General features: G+C 35.9%; 1 protein-coding gene across 2 annotated transcripts in view; it reads left to right on the top strand.

Moving 5' to 3' along the window:
• fam172a (family with sequence similarity 172 member A) overlaps positions 1–15,899 on the top strand; it is a 212,820-nt gene that overhangs the window by 88,341 nt on the left and 108,580 nt on the right. For both annotated transcript variants that reach the window (XM_051110089.1, XM_051110090.1), the window contains exon 7: positions 5,907–6,122. In XM_051110089.1, coding sequence (XP_050966046.1) covers positions 5,907–6,122 — 216 coding nt within the window. The remainder of the gene's footprint in view (positions 1–5,906; positions 6,123–15,899) is intronic.

The raw sequence follows: 15,899 nt of genomic DNA on the forward strand, positions 1-15,899 counted from the left end.
TTTTTAAGCAGTAGTTGATTTAAATAAAACTACCCGGAAGGTTGGGTTAAACATGTAACTGCTGGATAAAAATAACCCAGTTGCTGGGTTTATCCATATTTCACCCAGCGCTGGGTTGTTTTTAACCCATCATTTTTTAAAGTGTTCATTCTTAGATCATGTTAACTGAAGTAGTTAGCTATTATTAACTAGTTACATTACTGGATCTTTCATTAGTAGTAGTAGTAGTAGTAGTAGTAGTAGTTGTAAAATTTATATTATTTATTAATATTTAGCGGAATTATTTATCATTACTGGATATTTAATTTTTTTTTCATTAAATTAATTTTTATTAACTAACAGTTTAGCAAATATTAAAATTACTATATATTTTTTTATACTTTTTATAATGCCTAAATGCAGCTGTACCAATTCATTTTAGTGTTTTTTTTTTTTTTTTTATTACAAACCAAAATTTATTCAGGCACTTTCAACATTTCTCACATTGTCACAGTTTATTCGCTATACTTTAGAAAATGGTAATAAAATATGACAGGAACTCTGAGTTAAACTGTGTCAGGACAAATTCATCTTGATAACGTCAGAAAACATTGTATGTCAACAATGTGAGAAGTATGTCAACCAAAAATTCAGACAACTGTTAGTATGACAATATTTACACTAACTATCAATACTTGGATGACCAATTACCAAGCAATGATTAGTTTTGTTCAGTCTGTGGTGTTAAAAAGGTCGCATTAGCAATTAAAGAAATAAGATTTAAGCAAAACATGGTCAGGTCAAAGTGTCTGAATAATTTGTGGTCCCAAATTTGTATCAATTTTACTGGTAGTCCACTGTATGAAATATTTTTGGGTATAATATGTCACAGTTTACTTTATTTTGCTATCCTCACTTAAACTAAATAAACTTTAGTGTTCTGCACCCACCACTAAAGACAATATCAAAAATTATATCTGGTGTCTGAATGATTTTTGATGTATATCATGTGAAAATTATCAGCTTGCATGGGCCAGAAATGTAATACCATTGCATCCCAAATTATAAACCTACATTTTTTAAGATGCTTAATTCTTATCTGAAGTAGCTGTAAAACTGTCTATATATTCATCTGTGAACACACGTCGATTTCTGTATTAATATGACTCGTTGCGTCATTGCTTGGCGACAATAAATATGACTAAAGTCTTTCGTTAAGCCGTACAACACCCCTATATAACAAGTTCTTCCTCATTTCAACTTGTTTGGGGCACGTCCCGTTTTGTAATCAAATAATGTCAAGATTGTCTTTGCTGTGCAAATGTGTACTGCTATATAAACAGTACAGCAAAATTTCAACCCGCTGACAGTATACGGTATATACCAGCATACTGCCCGGCTCTAGCGCTGTGTATGTGTGTGTGTGCGAGTTACCTCATCCAATCAGGACCGGGTATATTTGTATAGAGGAGCAGAAGGAACTGGGGGGGTGAAAGCGGTCTTAATCTCACGGAGAGAAAAAAAGAGAGAGGAGGTTTGTGTGTGGTATCTCGGAGAAAAGGATAATGGCCTCTCGCACGGTAGAAAAGAAGCCCATGTAGCGCCGCTGACAGACAAGGTCACCCAGAACTGTGGGGCGGGGAGTAGAGGTGGCCTTGAAAGGCAGGCCTCAATCTCAGCCTCACAGGGCTCGGGTTTATAATACTGTATCCCGGATTTACATTCACCTAGAGGGGGCACACCACACCGACCTGTAATGAAAGACTGTAATACGGACCCGCGTAAGTGCCGCTCGCAGTATGTGGGAGGGAGAGAGAGAAAGAGAGAGCGGCACGGCGTTGCCGGTCAGTCGGTTCGTCTCGCGTATTCCTGCGCTTCTGTAAGGGTTATGCAAATGTTATTATTGTTATTACATTTGCTCGATATGCTTAAGGGTGTAATTTTTTAGTTTTTGTAATCAAATCTTTTTTTCAATTCGCATCTCTGTTTGAGTTTTTTGTGTGTGTGTAAATATGTGCCGACCCTGCTCAGATCATCTGCTCCCTCCGCCAATCACGACACGCCGTCCTTGATGCCTCTTCCTCCGCGATTGGCTAGACTCCTCAGCCGTGGGCATTTCCACAGACGACGGCCAATCAGAGAACAGGACGCGCAGACACAGGGGGCCAGGCCAAGGCCGTGCTATAATGGAGAGTCTGTCCGTCGCTTTTAACACCGAGAGCTCGCCACCTCCCGCTTTGATCGCACACGCATGCTTTTTTACACGTTAACGTGTTCTCGTTGTAGGACACGAAAACATGTCGGTGTGCCAAGTTGTATGTTGACTCCTGTGCGAACGGCTACATATAGTACATGCCGTTTTATCTCACACACGCACAAACACGTACACTCCTGACTGCTATCAAGCGTGCTTTGTATCCGTCAAGTGTTGTTCTCACCGCCGGGCCCAAGCAATACACGCTTTAGTTCATCAGAGACCTAAAAAGACAGACACACTCACTTCAAAGCCAAACAAAGGGCCGCAAATAGATAAAACACTGGGCTGTCCGTCAAAGGTGTAGGATTATTAGCGACGTCTCGTTTCAGACATTCAGCCTTAAAATAGAATTTATTTGAGGGACACGCCATCATTGCTATAGTTATCAATTACGCATCTAACCGGATCAAACCGAACCGGTTTTGTGTTTGTATCACTAAATGGTCAAATACGCTGTGGCAGAAGGTTTTCATGCTGATGGATCTTTTGTAGCGTTTGTCTGGCAGCATAGAAACACTCTCAGTTCTTTAATCTCGAACTCTATGCGTTCCCTCACCCCATCTTAAACCGGGTTCTTAAAAGGTGAGCTGTTTTGTCATATAATTAATACACTCACACACACACAAAAAATAAAACCCGGAGAATTTTCCAGAATGTCACAGCGGTGTCAGTCACAGCTCGGAGAGATCAAGTCATTGTTGTTTTATGTGCAAGAAGTCGGCCGGTCTGAGACAGCCGGACAAAAGAGCACTAAAGAGGCAGTGCAGCGGCGGGTTATGGGGGTCTGAGCCCCAGTGAGGGGCTGCGGTGACCTGCGCTGACCGCTGGCCCAGGGGCCAGACCCTGTCGCCACTTGCCCCTCGAGGAGGTGCCTGCCAGGGCAGGAGGGCATGGGAAGAGTTCGGGATACGGCAAATGCGTCGTAACACATGAGAGAGAGACTCCAGAGTCTTTCAGATAACGGGACGCACAACAAACGAAGTTTGAATGCTAAACATATCAACGGAAAAGCCTGATCATGAGTGCTTTTTATTTGTCGGTAACTATTAGAACCACTAGACTATAAATAATCATTTTATTGATTATTTCCTATCCATTTTTTTTATTTATTATTAATTTCTTTCCCTCCAAAGTTTATAAATATTATTATATAATTATGGCCGTTACACTTAATTATAATAAATATGTATAATAATAATTAATAATATTTATAATAAAAATATTATTTTATATTTTATTAATATTTCATATTATTTTATTTGTTATTATACTACTCTTGCACAGTTTTCTGAAATTAATTTGTGACCCAGCACCACAAAACCAGTCATAAGGGTCAATTTTTTTTAAATTGAGATTTGTACATTATCTGAAAGCTGAATAAATAAGGCAATATTTGGCTGAGATGCAACTATTTGAGTATCTAGAACCTGAGAATGCAAAAAAAATCTAAATATTGAGAAAATTGCCTTTAAAGTTGTCCAAATGAAGTTCTTAGCAATGCATATTACAAATCAAAAATTACGTTTTGAAATATTTTCATGAAATTTCTTTACTTAAATATCCTAATGATTTGTGGCATAAAAGAAAAATCAATAATTTTGGCCCATACAATGTATTGTTGGCTTTTGCTACAAATATACCCGTGCTACTTAAGATTGGTTTTATGGTCCAGGGTCAGTCTTTAAGTAAAGACTGAATCACACCTTTTTTTTGGATAAACGCATAATTTTTGGAATCTACATTAATTTGCTGATGTTTATACAACTGCTATTTGACTTTTTGACGAATTTTGTGTAAATTAGCAATTTAGGTTTTATAATGAAAGTAAAGAATTCTGAATTTACACTGTGTTGCTGGAGATATTTTTAGTTTTACTGACGTGATAAATATGAGACCAGTGGCACTAGTTCAAAACTAAGCTCAGTTTAGTCTACTTATGAAAAAAATTCCATAACCTCTACATTCATGACAAGAGAGAGTTTGTTGGTTTTTATCAAGCACCGTTTCTTTTCCTCGGTCATTTATCCAACCTGCCACCAGTGGGCAGTGGCACCGAGCTCCACTCAGCCTCTCTCACCACACAGTCTAACCACAACACCACAGTAAGAGCCGACCGACATCACTTATATGACACCAGCCTGCCAGACAGGAACAACTAACTACAAATTTCATCCCCACGTCTGGTCAGTTCAGACTAACTCTGATAAACACCACCTCTGCTTTTACACACCACAAGCTGTCTGACTGGATTTCAAAGAACATGACATTCATTTAATCAGAAAGTGACTCAGAGTTCAACAGAAATTAATTACATCGGATTCAGTTTTATAATTTAATGATCTCATTGATTTTGTGCTGAATGTTTAATATGCATGCGTTTTAATTTGTTTTATATTTAAGTGTAAATTAAATTCTGATTTTAGAATTTATTTAAAACTGTAAATGAACTCATAATAATCTTAGATTAATGTTTTTAGTTCGCATTAGTTGTATTAGTAAAATGCTGGTGTGAGCTTGTTTGTATTGATTAGATGTGAAAATGCTTGCTTTGCAGTCCATCATGTGAAATAATTATAATGGTTTGCTATTGACAGAAGCTTAATTTTTAATTAGCTGTTTTGAAAATTACACCTTTGTTTTTTTTGTTATTGCGACTATGCAAATGAAGCTCTTATGTCAGTGGAAAAAAATTGTCATATGTTAAAAACTTGTTTTATTGCTTTAAAATGTAATATGAATGTTTTGTAATTTGATGCAGTAATGTGTGAAGAACTACTATTTGTGTTTTAGACCATTGAAATAATTGTGCTTTTAAGTAACTTAATTAAATTAATTTATTTTTAAATGGTAATTCTTATTGAATTTTTTTTTTCCCCTCTTATTTTCAATGAAGTTAGATTTGTAAGCACTGGTTATATTTTTAGCATACGCAAGGATCAGAATTCACTTTGAGCCGTCCGGGAGAAACTTAGTTTGGCTGTGTGTTGTGCATTTATTTAGCTGGGCAGCAGAAAAAGCAGCAGGCTGTTTTATATCTGCCACTTTATTTCCACTAGGACACTGATACCATTGAGTATTAAAGGCTTTAAATTTGTTATTTTGGTGTATTGTTTTAATTAATTAATTTATTTGTATTATTTTGTGCTTTTTGTGTTGTTTTTGGTTTCTTTGGTTTTATTTGATTAAAAATATGTCATTCCACTGTAAGTTGATTTTACAGTCATGGTTAATAATTTTTTGATGAAACAAAAATTAGACATGCATCTAAAACATTACCATTTTGAATAAATATAAATGATGATGAATATTATATATTTATATACCTGAATATTCCAGAGTCAATTAGGAAAGCCAGATTTCCTCAGGAGCAGTATTTGTCCATAAGCTGAATGTCAGCGCAATAAGTGAAGCTGAAGCTGAATTTGAGCGCACATGAAAGCAACACTGACCTCCGTTCGCATTGAGAGCGGCTCTAATCCCTCTCCCAACAGTTCACTCCTCTACTGCATGCCACACAATGCCGTGACTCACAGCGCTGGCATACATGCCTCTCCCCGGACACCTTGCTTTATTATGAAGGGCCGGTTTGTTTTGGCAACTCAAGTACAATCAGAAAGAGCATTGGAGCCTGTTTATTTGTTTATTCATTTGTATGTGTTTTGTCTCTCAGGAGGGCTACGGGGTGATTGTGCTGAACCCCAACGAGAACTCTCTGGAGGTGGAGAAGGTTCCGGATCCAGCCAAGAAAGCGTCCCCGGATGCCTCTGATGAGCCGGCTGAAAAGAGAGAGAGGAAGGAAGAGCGGGAGAACAAGAAAAAGAAGGACTTTTATGAGAAGTATCGCAACCCACAGAAGGAAAGAGAGATGGAGCACATCCCGATACGAGTGAGTGGCCGAGGGAGGATGATGGGTATGGAGAGAGAAAAGAATATGGGGTGAAATAGAGGGTGAGAGGGGGTTTTAGGCAGCTGAGTGAGTGGGCCACACATGTGCGGTCAGGAGGCTGTGGAGAGTTTGGACAACGTCCAGATTTTTCATCTCGCTTTCTTTTCTCTGTTTGTAAAAACCCAGTGAAATCGCTTGATGAGCACAGTTTGTATTCCTTGATGCGCTTTCTACCAAAGCGCCTTGTCCATTTTTATTTATTTAATTTTATATAGCAGTCATGCACCGTTAGGGGGAGGGACAAGTTCATTCTGAAATCTGATTGGACAAAAATCTATGAAGTGCAGAGTGAGTCATCAATATATTTGCCAGTAAAGAAATACAGTAAATTTTAAATGCAAACATCTGCTAAATGTTAATTTTGTTAACATTTAAAGTTGCAAGAACTAGAGGCAAATCTATTTTTTCACATTGTTGCACATATCTACACTGCTGTTCAAAAGTTTGAGTTTTTGTAAGATTTTTTTAAATGTCTTATGCTCATCAAGGTTGTATTTATTTGATAAAAAATAAAGAAATATTAGTAACATTGTGCAATATTATTGCCATTTAAAATAACAATTTTCTATTTTAATATACTTTAAAATACAATTTATTTCTGTGATGCAACGCTGAATTTTCATCAGTCGTTACTTCAGTCTTCAGTGTCACATGATCCTTCAGAAATCATTCTGATATGCTGATTTATTATCGGTGTTGAAACGGTTTATTTTTTTGGAACCTGTAATATTTTTTTTCTTTGATGAATAAAAAGTTAAAAAGAACAGCATTTATTCCAAATAGAAATGTTTTCTAACTATATGAGTCTTTACTATTCCTTTTTATCCATTTAACACATCCTTGCTGAATAAAAGTATTCATTATTACTTTTTTTTAAGGAAAGAAAAACTATGTATGACCCCAAACTTGTGAATGTTAGTGTATATTGTAACACAAAATTTCTATTTTGAATAAAAAAAAAAAAAAACTTTTTATTTATCAAAAAATCATGAAAAAAGTATCACAGGTTTAAAAAAATAAAGTGTTTCCAACACTGATAATAGATCAGCATATTAGAATGATTTCTGAAGGATCATGTGACACTGAAGAATGTGGTAATGATGCTAAAAATTCAGCTTTGCTTCACTGGAATAAATTGTATTTTTAAGTATATTTGAAACTGAAATGAAAATGGAAATTGAAATTGAAAACTGTTTTTTTTTTTTAAATAGCAATAATATTTTCTGTATTTTTGATCAAATAAATGCAGCCTTGATGAGCATAAAAATCTTTTTTTTTTTTTTTAAATGTAAAATCTTACTGATCCCAAACTTTATGAAGTATGTAATTTATGTAATTATGAAGTCATAAAAATTCATGGATGAATTGTTCATAATAAGATCAATAACATGCATTTAGATAATAGATAGCATTATTTTTCATTTCACGCTGACTTTAAGAATACAAAGTATAAAATGATCTTAAGTTAGTCAAACTGTTTTCTCAGTGTTCACAGATTATACAATGCAGTCACACTTTTTCAAACACGCTTTTTTTTTTTTTTTTTTGCATATACAGTACATCATGCACACCACAGACAATGCATTCTAAATCAAGAAAATAAATAATTTCTAATGCAAAACCATGAGGCAACCAGATGAAACAAGGAGGCATCAAATGGAAATACATAAAATTTGTCTCCCGAAAGTTAGCGCTTTGTTTTATCACCATTTGACGGCCACGTCACATATCGTCACACTCCTCGTGCTGTCATTTACCGTCATTGACTCGGTAGCGGTGTGTGAGCTGTCAACACACTTCTGAGGCTACCTTCACACACACACGCAAGGCACACTGAGGTATAATTATCTGCACTATTAGCATCAAGTCAGCTTTAAAACCGTCATACCTCTCACTTTCTCTCTCTTTGTAAACAAATTCTCTTAATTACCCTCTTTTTATCACCATAAACTAACTCTGACACCTATCCCTCCTTAATAAATTCTCATTGAGGACAAAATTCTGTGGTGTTGCCCAGATGAAGTTGTTTTTTTTAACACACACACGCTCAGTAAGAGAAAAAATCTATGAAATAGCCATCAGTGAGTGTGAATCTGAGATTTCAACACCTCGTCCGTTTCTGAGGCGTTTCATCAGTGTTGGTGTGGTGAATAGAGGAAGTTGCTCTCCAGGCTGCTGTGTATAATGGAAAAACTCACTGTCAATATCTATAAGAGCCCAGCGCTGCTGACATCTTCATGCGCACATACAGCGATGTATGTGTTTATGAGTAAGAGATCGAGAAGGAGTGTGTGTGCGTGTTAGTCTCCGAGAGGAGCCGCATCACCCTGAAGAGGCAGAAGGGAAGAACCCATATTAATGTCTTAATAAATATTTCAACTGGGATAGTTTGGGATTCATATAATGAGACGACTTAGCATCTCTCGCTCTCCTCCTGAACTTTTGGCACATTATAAGTCTAGCGGTATGAGATTGTTAGTCCGGTTCTGCCGGATGGCCTTGCAGTGTTCTGCACACTCTGACGTCTGCCTGCTTTCCACTTTTCCGCATTATGCAGCTTCAGACCGGCACAAGGACGTGTGCGCTGATGACTGTGTGTCTCTGACTTCTACTGTATGTGTGCTTGTGAATTCCTGTAGGGAGCATTGAAGCACTGTTGCCAAGTGGAAATGCACACAAAGTGGAAAAGCCGTTTTGTTTTGAACCACTGCAGGAAAATATTTAAGAGAGAGATGATTTCAAGCTTTGGTTTATGTGTGTTGTTGGCTTGTTTGGTTTTATATAACTAATATCCTGCAGCACATTGTCAGTGGCTGAAATGCAATGATTTCATTTTCTTTGTATACTTTGAGATCCTCTGTGCTTGATAATGGTTTATGTGTAATAGTACTTAAGTGATTATAGTTGCATAAAAACGCACAGTGGAAAGACTTTCATAACATTGGAAATCATTTCATTCATCAATATTTACAGATATTATTAGCTGTGATTGTTAAGGCAAACATTGCTATTAGTGTTGCAAATAATTTTAATTTTTTTAATGTTTTGTTTTGTTGTTGTTTTTTTTGCTCCCCCCAACCCCTAACGTTAAACTTATTAGTGTTGCAAATAATTTGAATTGTGACCCTGGACTACAAAACCAGTCATAAGTCACAAAGGTATATTTGTAGCAATAGCCAACAATACATGTTTGGGTCAAAATGATCAATTTTTCTTTTATGCCAAAAATCATTAGGATATTAAGTAAAGATGTTTTTGTACATTTTTTTGTAATTTTTGATTAGTAATATGTATTAATAAGAACTTCATTTGGACAACTTTAAAGTGATTTTCTCAATATTTAGCTTTTTTTGCACCCTCAGATTCCAGATTTTCAAATAGTTATATCTCAGACAAATATTGTCCTATCACAACAAACCATACAGCAATGGAAAGCTTATTTATTCAGCTTTCAGATTTCTCAATTTGAAAAATATGACTTCTAATGACTGGTTTTGTGGTCCAGGGTCACAATTGTTTAATTATTATTATTATTATTATTATATTATTATCTAATGTTGTTGTTGTTTTTCTCTCCCCTAACCCTAAATGTTAAGCTTAGGCAGACCCAAGACCTTTAGGCTCAGTATGATTAAAAACACAATGTTGGCCTCTTTAGAAATCGGCTAGTAATCAAATAAAAGTCTAAAACCACTCAGAACACATTAGCCACCACATATCAATGCCCTGGAAAGCGCTTAGCATAGTGGTGGCAAGTTTTAGTACTACACAAATTTTCTTCAGAAAATTAGAGTAGAATAGAAATATTGTGCTAAACAGATCATTTGGTAATGTAAATTCAGTTACATCTAGAAATGTAACCACACTTTTGTTCATATTTTCAGTGAAAACTTATTAATGTTGTTATTAGAGACTTAGAGACTTATTTTTGAAGGTTAAAAAATATTATGTATAGTGATTGCAATATTTTGGTAACACTTTACAAAAAGGTTTCATTTGTTAACTATATTAGTTAACATGAAAATATTTATATAGCATTTATTAATCTTAGTTAATATAAAGTTCAAAACTTACTATTACTGTACATCATTAAAATTTAAAGTTGTATCTCTTAACATTAGTTAATGTGCTGTGAACTAACATTAACATAAATATTTGTATCTAACATTAACTAAAATTAATAAGTGCTGTAAAAAAAATATTGTTCATTCATGTTAGTTAATGCATTGACTAATGTTAACCAATTAGCAGTATTCATTAATCTTTTTTAACATTAGTTAATGAACATACAACTGTTCATTGTTAACTTGGGTCCTTTAAATAATATTAAAAGATTCAACTATCAATGTTAATAACGTATTAGTGAATGTTAAAATGAACAATTAACTAAGGTTAATAAATGCTTTAAAAGGATTTTTCATTATTTTCATGTTAACTAACAGTAACACTTTACAATAAGGTGTCATTTGTTAACATTAATGTATTAACTAACATGAATGAACAATGAACAATACATTTATTACACTATTAATCTTAGTTAATGTTAGTTAATAAAAATCTTTCATAGTTTGTTCATGTCAGATCACAGAACCTTAACTAATGTTAACAAACACAACTTGTGATTTTAATAATGCATTGATAAATGTTAAAATATTACCATTAACTAAGATTAATAAATGCTGTAGAAGTTCATTCTTAGGTCATGTTAACTAATGTAGTAAGTGTTACCTAGTTAACTAATGTTAACAAATGAAACTTAATTTAAATTGTTACTCCCTTTTTCCAAAGTAACGAAAGTGTTTAGCAACTAATTACAAAAAATAATTTGCCTGTTTATTGTTAGATTGATTTTTTTTTTTTTTTTAATATTTTATCAGCATTATATATATTTAAATGTGTCACATGCCTGCTACTTACTCCTGGTTATGAATTACTGATCTATATTCATTAGCGTTCTTTCAGTAAGATACCAAGATACGTGTACGAAGGTGTAGGCATCACACACACACACACATTTACATATTTGTGTACAAAGATGTAGAAATCATACGCACAGATTTACATATTTGACAACCAGTGCTGAATTCACTCCATGACTTCATAGCACACGCATTATTTGCTAGTACATAATGACATTGCATCCAATCAGAGTCTGTTTTTACACTTTCTTTTTTTATGAATCTGTAGCTGCGCTGATGTCCAGGTACACTAGCGTGTATGTGTGTGTCTGTATTTGTGTGTGTTTTCTCCTCCTCTCCACCCATCCTCTCAGCTCCTAGAGTAGGAGGCGGGTCACAGCGAGTCCCATTCTCCCAAAGTTTTTAATCTTTTATAGTGGCATTGTACGCGAGCGAACCTCCTCTCCTCCCCTCCTTGACTCCCCGTAGAGCACTAGACCACCTGCACGTCGCTCCGGCCGGGCCCTGCAGCTCGGGGCTTTGGTAGCGCCGAGTTGATTAATACACTTCCTTACCCCCATTAAGGAGCCCTTAACTGCCTTTAGCACTCTTACTTTTTCGCCCCCCTTCGGGGCCGCGAGCCCCCGGCCTTGCCTAATCTCCCCGCGATCTTACAGATCACAGCTCCAGCGGCCCACGTCTGCTGACGCCGAAGAAGAGAGGGGTGGACATGAGAACCGGGGGGCTGCAATAGTGGGGGTGGCATACAAAGTTTTTTTGGGAGTTCACTTTACTCTGAATTTGAGGCCTAATCCAGTTACCTATTTTCTGTCAGCCAAGCGGAGGAATAGCAAGAACAAAACCCACATTCAGAGCTTAAGAAGCTTCCAAAGATTTCATTCAGGCCTGAGCGGACCCGGCTTAGGGCCCCAGCCCCAAGGGGAAAAGAGCAAGTGGACAAAAAGCCCAGTGCGCTCAGCCTTTCTCTAAAGCACCACTTATTTTTGTAAATGACTAGAATCCTTCTCCTAACACTTTTTTTTTTCTCACATTTCTTATTGTTGCTTTTTTTGTAAAACGGTTCGGCCGCGAGAGAAAGGGAGAGCACTTCGTCAAACATTCAGACGCAGCAGCTTGTGGGAGGTGTTTTTCTTTTCTTTTCTTGCTCTTTCCATCTCTCCGTTTATTCTTTTCTTAAGTGCCTGCAGAACTTTAAGTGTCAGATCCTTGTGGAGATGCCATGAGTTTATTGAACACTCAAGATCGCCGTTGCTTTCATACGTCGTGTACGCTATGACCTAACACAAGAAAAATAAAACATCCATTGACACTAGGCCTCTGCTTTACGTTGTTTTCCAACACACAGTTCTGCCTCTTGACGCGTTTACCGTGAATTGATTTTTTACGTGTAACTTTTACGCGTCGCATCTGTTAGCTGGCAAATGATGCTGGAAAATACAAGAATGGCCTTTATAGTTATGATAGAAATGTCCTGAGTTGAGGTAATCTGGCCAAACACGTTGTAAATCATTTGTGCGTCCATTCATGCAACGGTTTTACGTGCGGTTTACACAGAAATTTGTTCTGCTGATGTTTCAGGAACAAGGCCCATTGGGTCTCCATGAATTATAGCAGACAAGTTTTCTTGCTTGCATATTTTATTTTTCTTCAGAAATATTCACATTGGATTGTTTTTTAAGGGAATAAATGCCTGCGGTTAGTAATTAGCATATTATATGGCCAAAATATTTCTTTGTAAAAGCATTCAACCTGCATATATAATAAATAATAAATAAGATTTATTTTAGGATCATTTGTCAATTGTAATTTATTCCTGTGTTGGCAAAGCTGAATTTTCAGCAGCTATTACTCCAGTCTTCAGTATCACATTATTCTTCCGAAATCATTTAATGCTCAAGAAACATCTTTTTCATTCTCAATCAGTTGTGCTGATTAATATTAATAATTAAAGATATTGAATTAAAAATGTATTTATTTATTTGTTTAAAATAATAATAATAATATGAATGAGACTTATTGTGTTTTAAACAAATTTAACTTTTTTTTTTTTTTGGTAGTATGCAAAAGAAACTTTCCAAAGTCAGTATTTAGAATAAAAATGTATGTTGTCATGCTTAACAGTATCTTGCATATGATTATGAATGCAAGCACATTGTGTTGTCCCTAAAACAATAATATATGGGCCACTGGTAGGACGTCAGCGTCGGTTCAAGGGGTTACTGCTGGTGTTCCTACTTTGTGTACCTCTACTGCGTCCTTCGTCTCCACAGGAACGACATCCATTATTTATCCCTCGTCTTCTCTCTCCTGTTCCCCCGGGGACGAGAGGAATCCGTGTTTTGGAGATGTACTGTTTCCCAATGCCTGGCTCGTACATCCCTAACCTACATGTCTATTAGATATGGCCCAGCCGAGCCGGAGATGTCAAGAGACTTGTATTCTGGCTCGGGTTGTATCAGCCTCAGTCAGTGTTCCCGCAGTTCAGGGACACTTCTGGAGGTCCTCTGTGTGTATGTGAACTTTGGCCTTGAAGACCTTCCACATAACCCACATTGCCAACACAAGCGTGGCGACCGGACGTGCCTTAATTAAACTTCTGAACTGGTGATATGGCCGCAGCAGAGGTCAGAATCACAGGTTACGAGGTTTTCTGCTGTTTCAAGTGTGTGTAGGCGTCTGCTGTGTGCGTGAGTGTATTTATTTATTTTGAGCTTCACTGACTTATGAGTTGGGGCATCTGTGCAAGTACGCTTATATATGTGTGTTGAGATATGTATATGTAAAGAATTAACGAAAGCAGTATTTTATTTTATTTTAATATATACACACACACGCTTACAGTTGAGGTCAAAAGTTTACATACACCTTGCAGAATCTGCAAAACGTTAATTATTTTACCAAAATATATGAGGGATCATACAAAATACGTGTTATTTTTTTTTTTATTTAGTACTGACCTGAATAAGATTTTTTCACATTAAAAACATTAACATATAGTCCACAAGAGAAATAGTTGAATTTATAAAAAATACCCTGTTCAAAAGTTTACATACACTTGATTCTTAATACTGTGTTATTACCTGAATGATCCACAGTTGTGTTATTTTTTTTATTTTTTTATTTGAGATAGTTGTTCATGAGTCTCTTGTTTGTTCTGAACAGCTAAACTGCCCACTGCTCTTCAGAAAAATCAGGTTCCACAATTTTTTTTGGTTTTTCAGCGTTGTTGTGTATTTGAACCCTTTCCAACAATGAATGTATGATTTTGAGATCCATCTTTTCACACTGAGGACAACTGAGGGACTCAAATTCAACCATTACCCTCACTGATTAAGCATTAAGAGCCGGGATGTAAACTAAATGTGTACATTTTTGTTATTTTGCCTCAATACCATATATATATATATATATATATATATATATATATATATATATTATTAATATTATTATTATTATTATTTTTTTTTTTTTTTTTAGTACTGCCCTTCAGAAGCTACAGATCTACGGAAGATACTCAAAATAAGCGAAATTTACCCTAATCTTTAAAATTCAAAAAGTTTATGCAGTTTATGTTAACTTACTGCATTGTGTCCTTTTGAAGCATCAGTGAGCGCTTGAACCTTCTGTAATAGTTGCATATGAGTCCCTCAGTTGTCCTCAGTGTGAAAAGATGGATCTCAAAATCATACAGTCATTGTTGGAAAGGGTTCAAATACACAAAATGCTGAAAAACCAAAGAATTTGTGAGACCTGAAGGATTTTTCTGAAGAACAGCAGGCAGTTTAACTGTTCAGGACAAACAAGGGACTCCTGAACAACTATCACAAAAAAGAAAAAAAAGAAAATAGCTGTGGATCATTCAACACAGTATTAAGAATCAAGTGTATGTAAACTTTTGAACAGGGTCAATTCAACTATTATTTTACTATATTTAAATGTCTTTTATGTGAAATGTCTTATTCAGGGCAGTACTAAAAAAATAACATGCATTTTGTATGATCCCTCTTATTTTGGTAAAATAATTAACATATTGCAGATTCTGCAAGGTGTATGTAAACTTCTGGTTTCAAGTGTGTTTTAGGTGTGTGTGTGTGTCTATATATAGTATATGTTATCGGTTGACAGCCCTTGTATGTGTATGTATGTATTTAATTATCTGATCTCTACTTTGGTAAATGTCTAATTTGGTTCACTTGCATCAGTGGCAGTCAGACAATTGTTTATACAATTTGTTTTAAACCATCATTATGCTGCTGTTCTTAGTTGCAGAAACTGTTTTTTTCTTTACTCACCAAAGCCAAATTTTGCACAATTTGGCGCTTACAGACAGTTAATTTTGGAATCTGGTAGCATATGATTCATTTAGACCTGTGTTTATCTTTTACAAGTTATATCGAGTGATTTTCATAGTATGAAAACTAAAAAAACATGCAATAAAAATAAACAACTATTGGCAGATTCATCTGCCCTCTATTTTTATATATACAGAGAAAGAGAGCACAAGAGAGAAAGTGAAGTGACTGTGTCTGAGGCTGCTGTCTCCATGTGCCTGTATGTACGTGTTGTCCTGTTATTTTTGCATATGAACTGCTTGTCAACCCTTGCCACCGTCTGAGATCTCCTCTCTCTGAAGCTGTGCATTGTAACCGCTCTCGGGGCGAATCCCGCTGTAACTCGGCTCAGATGTCTGCTCCCAATCTTCCCGTTAGGTCAACCAAGAAACACATCCAATCTGCTGTCAGAAGCCAAAGCAAGGGCCTTCACAGCAGGCCTTCACCAGCGAACGACACACGAACCA

This window comes from Labeo rohita, chromosome 5 (genome assembly GCF_022985175.1).
Source record: "Labeo rohita strain BAU-BD-2019 chromosome 5, IGBB_LRoh.1.0, whole genome shotgun sequence".
Taxonomy (NCBI): domain Eukaryota; kingdom Metazoa; phylum Chordata; class Actinopteri; order Cypriniformes; family Cyprinidae; genus Labeo; species Labeo rohita.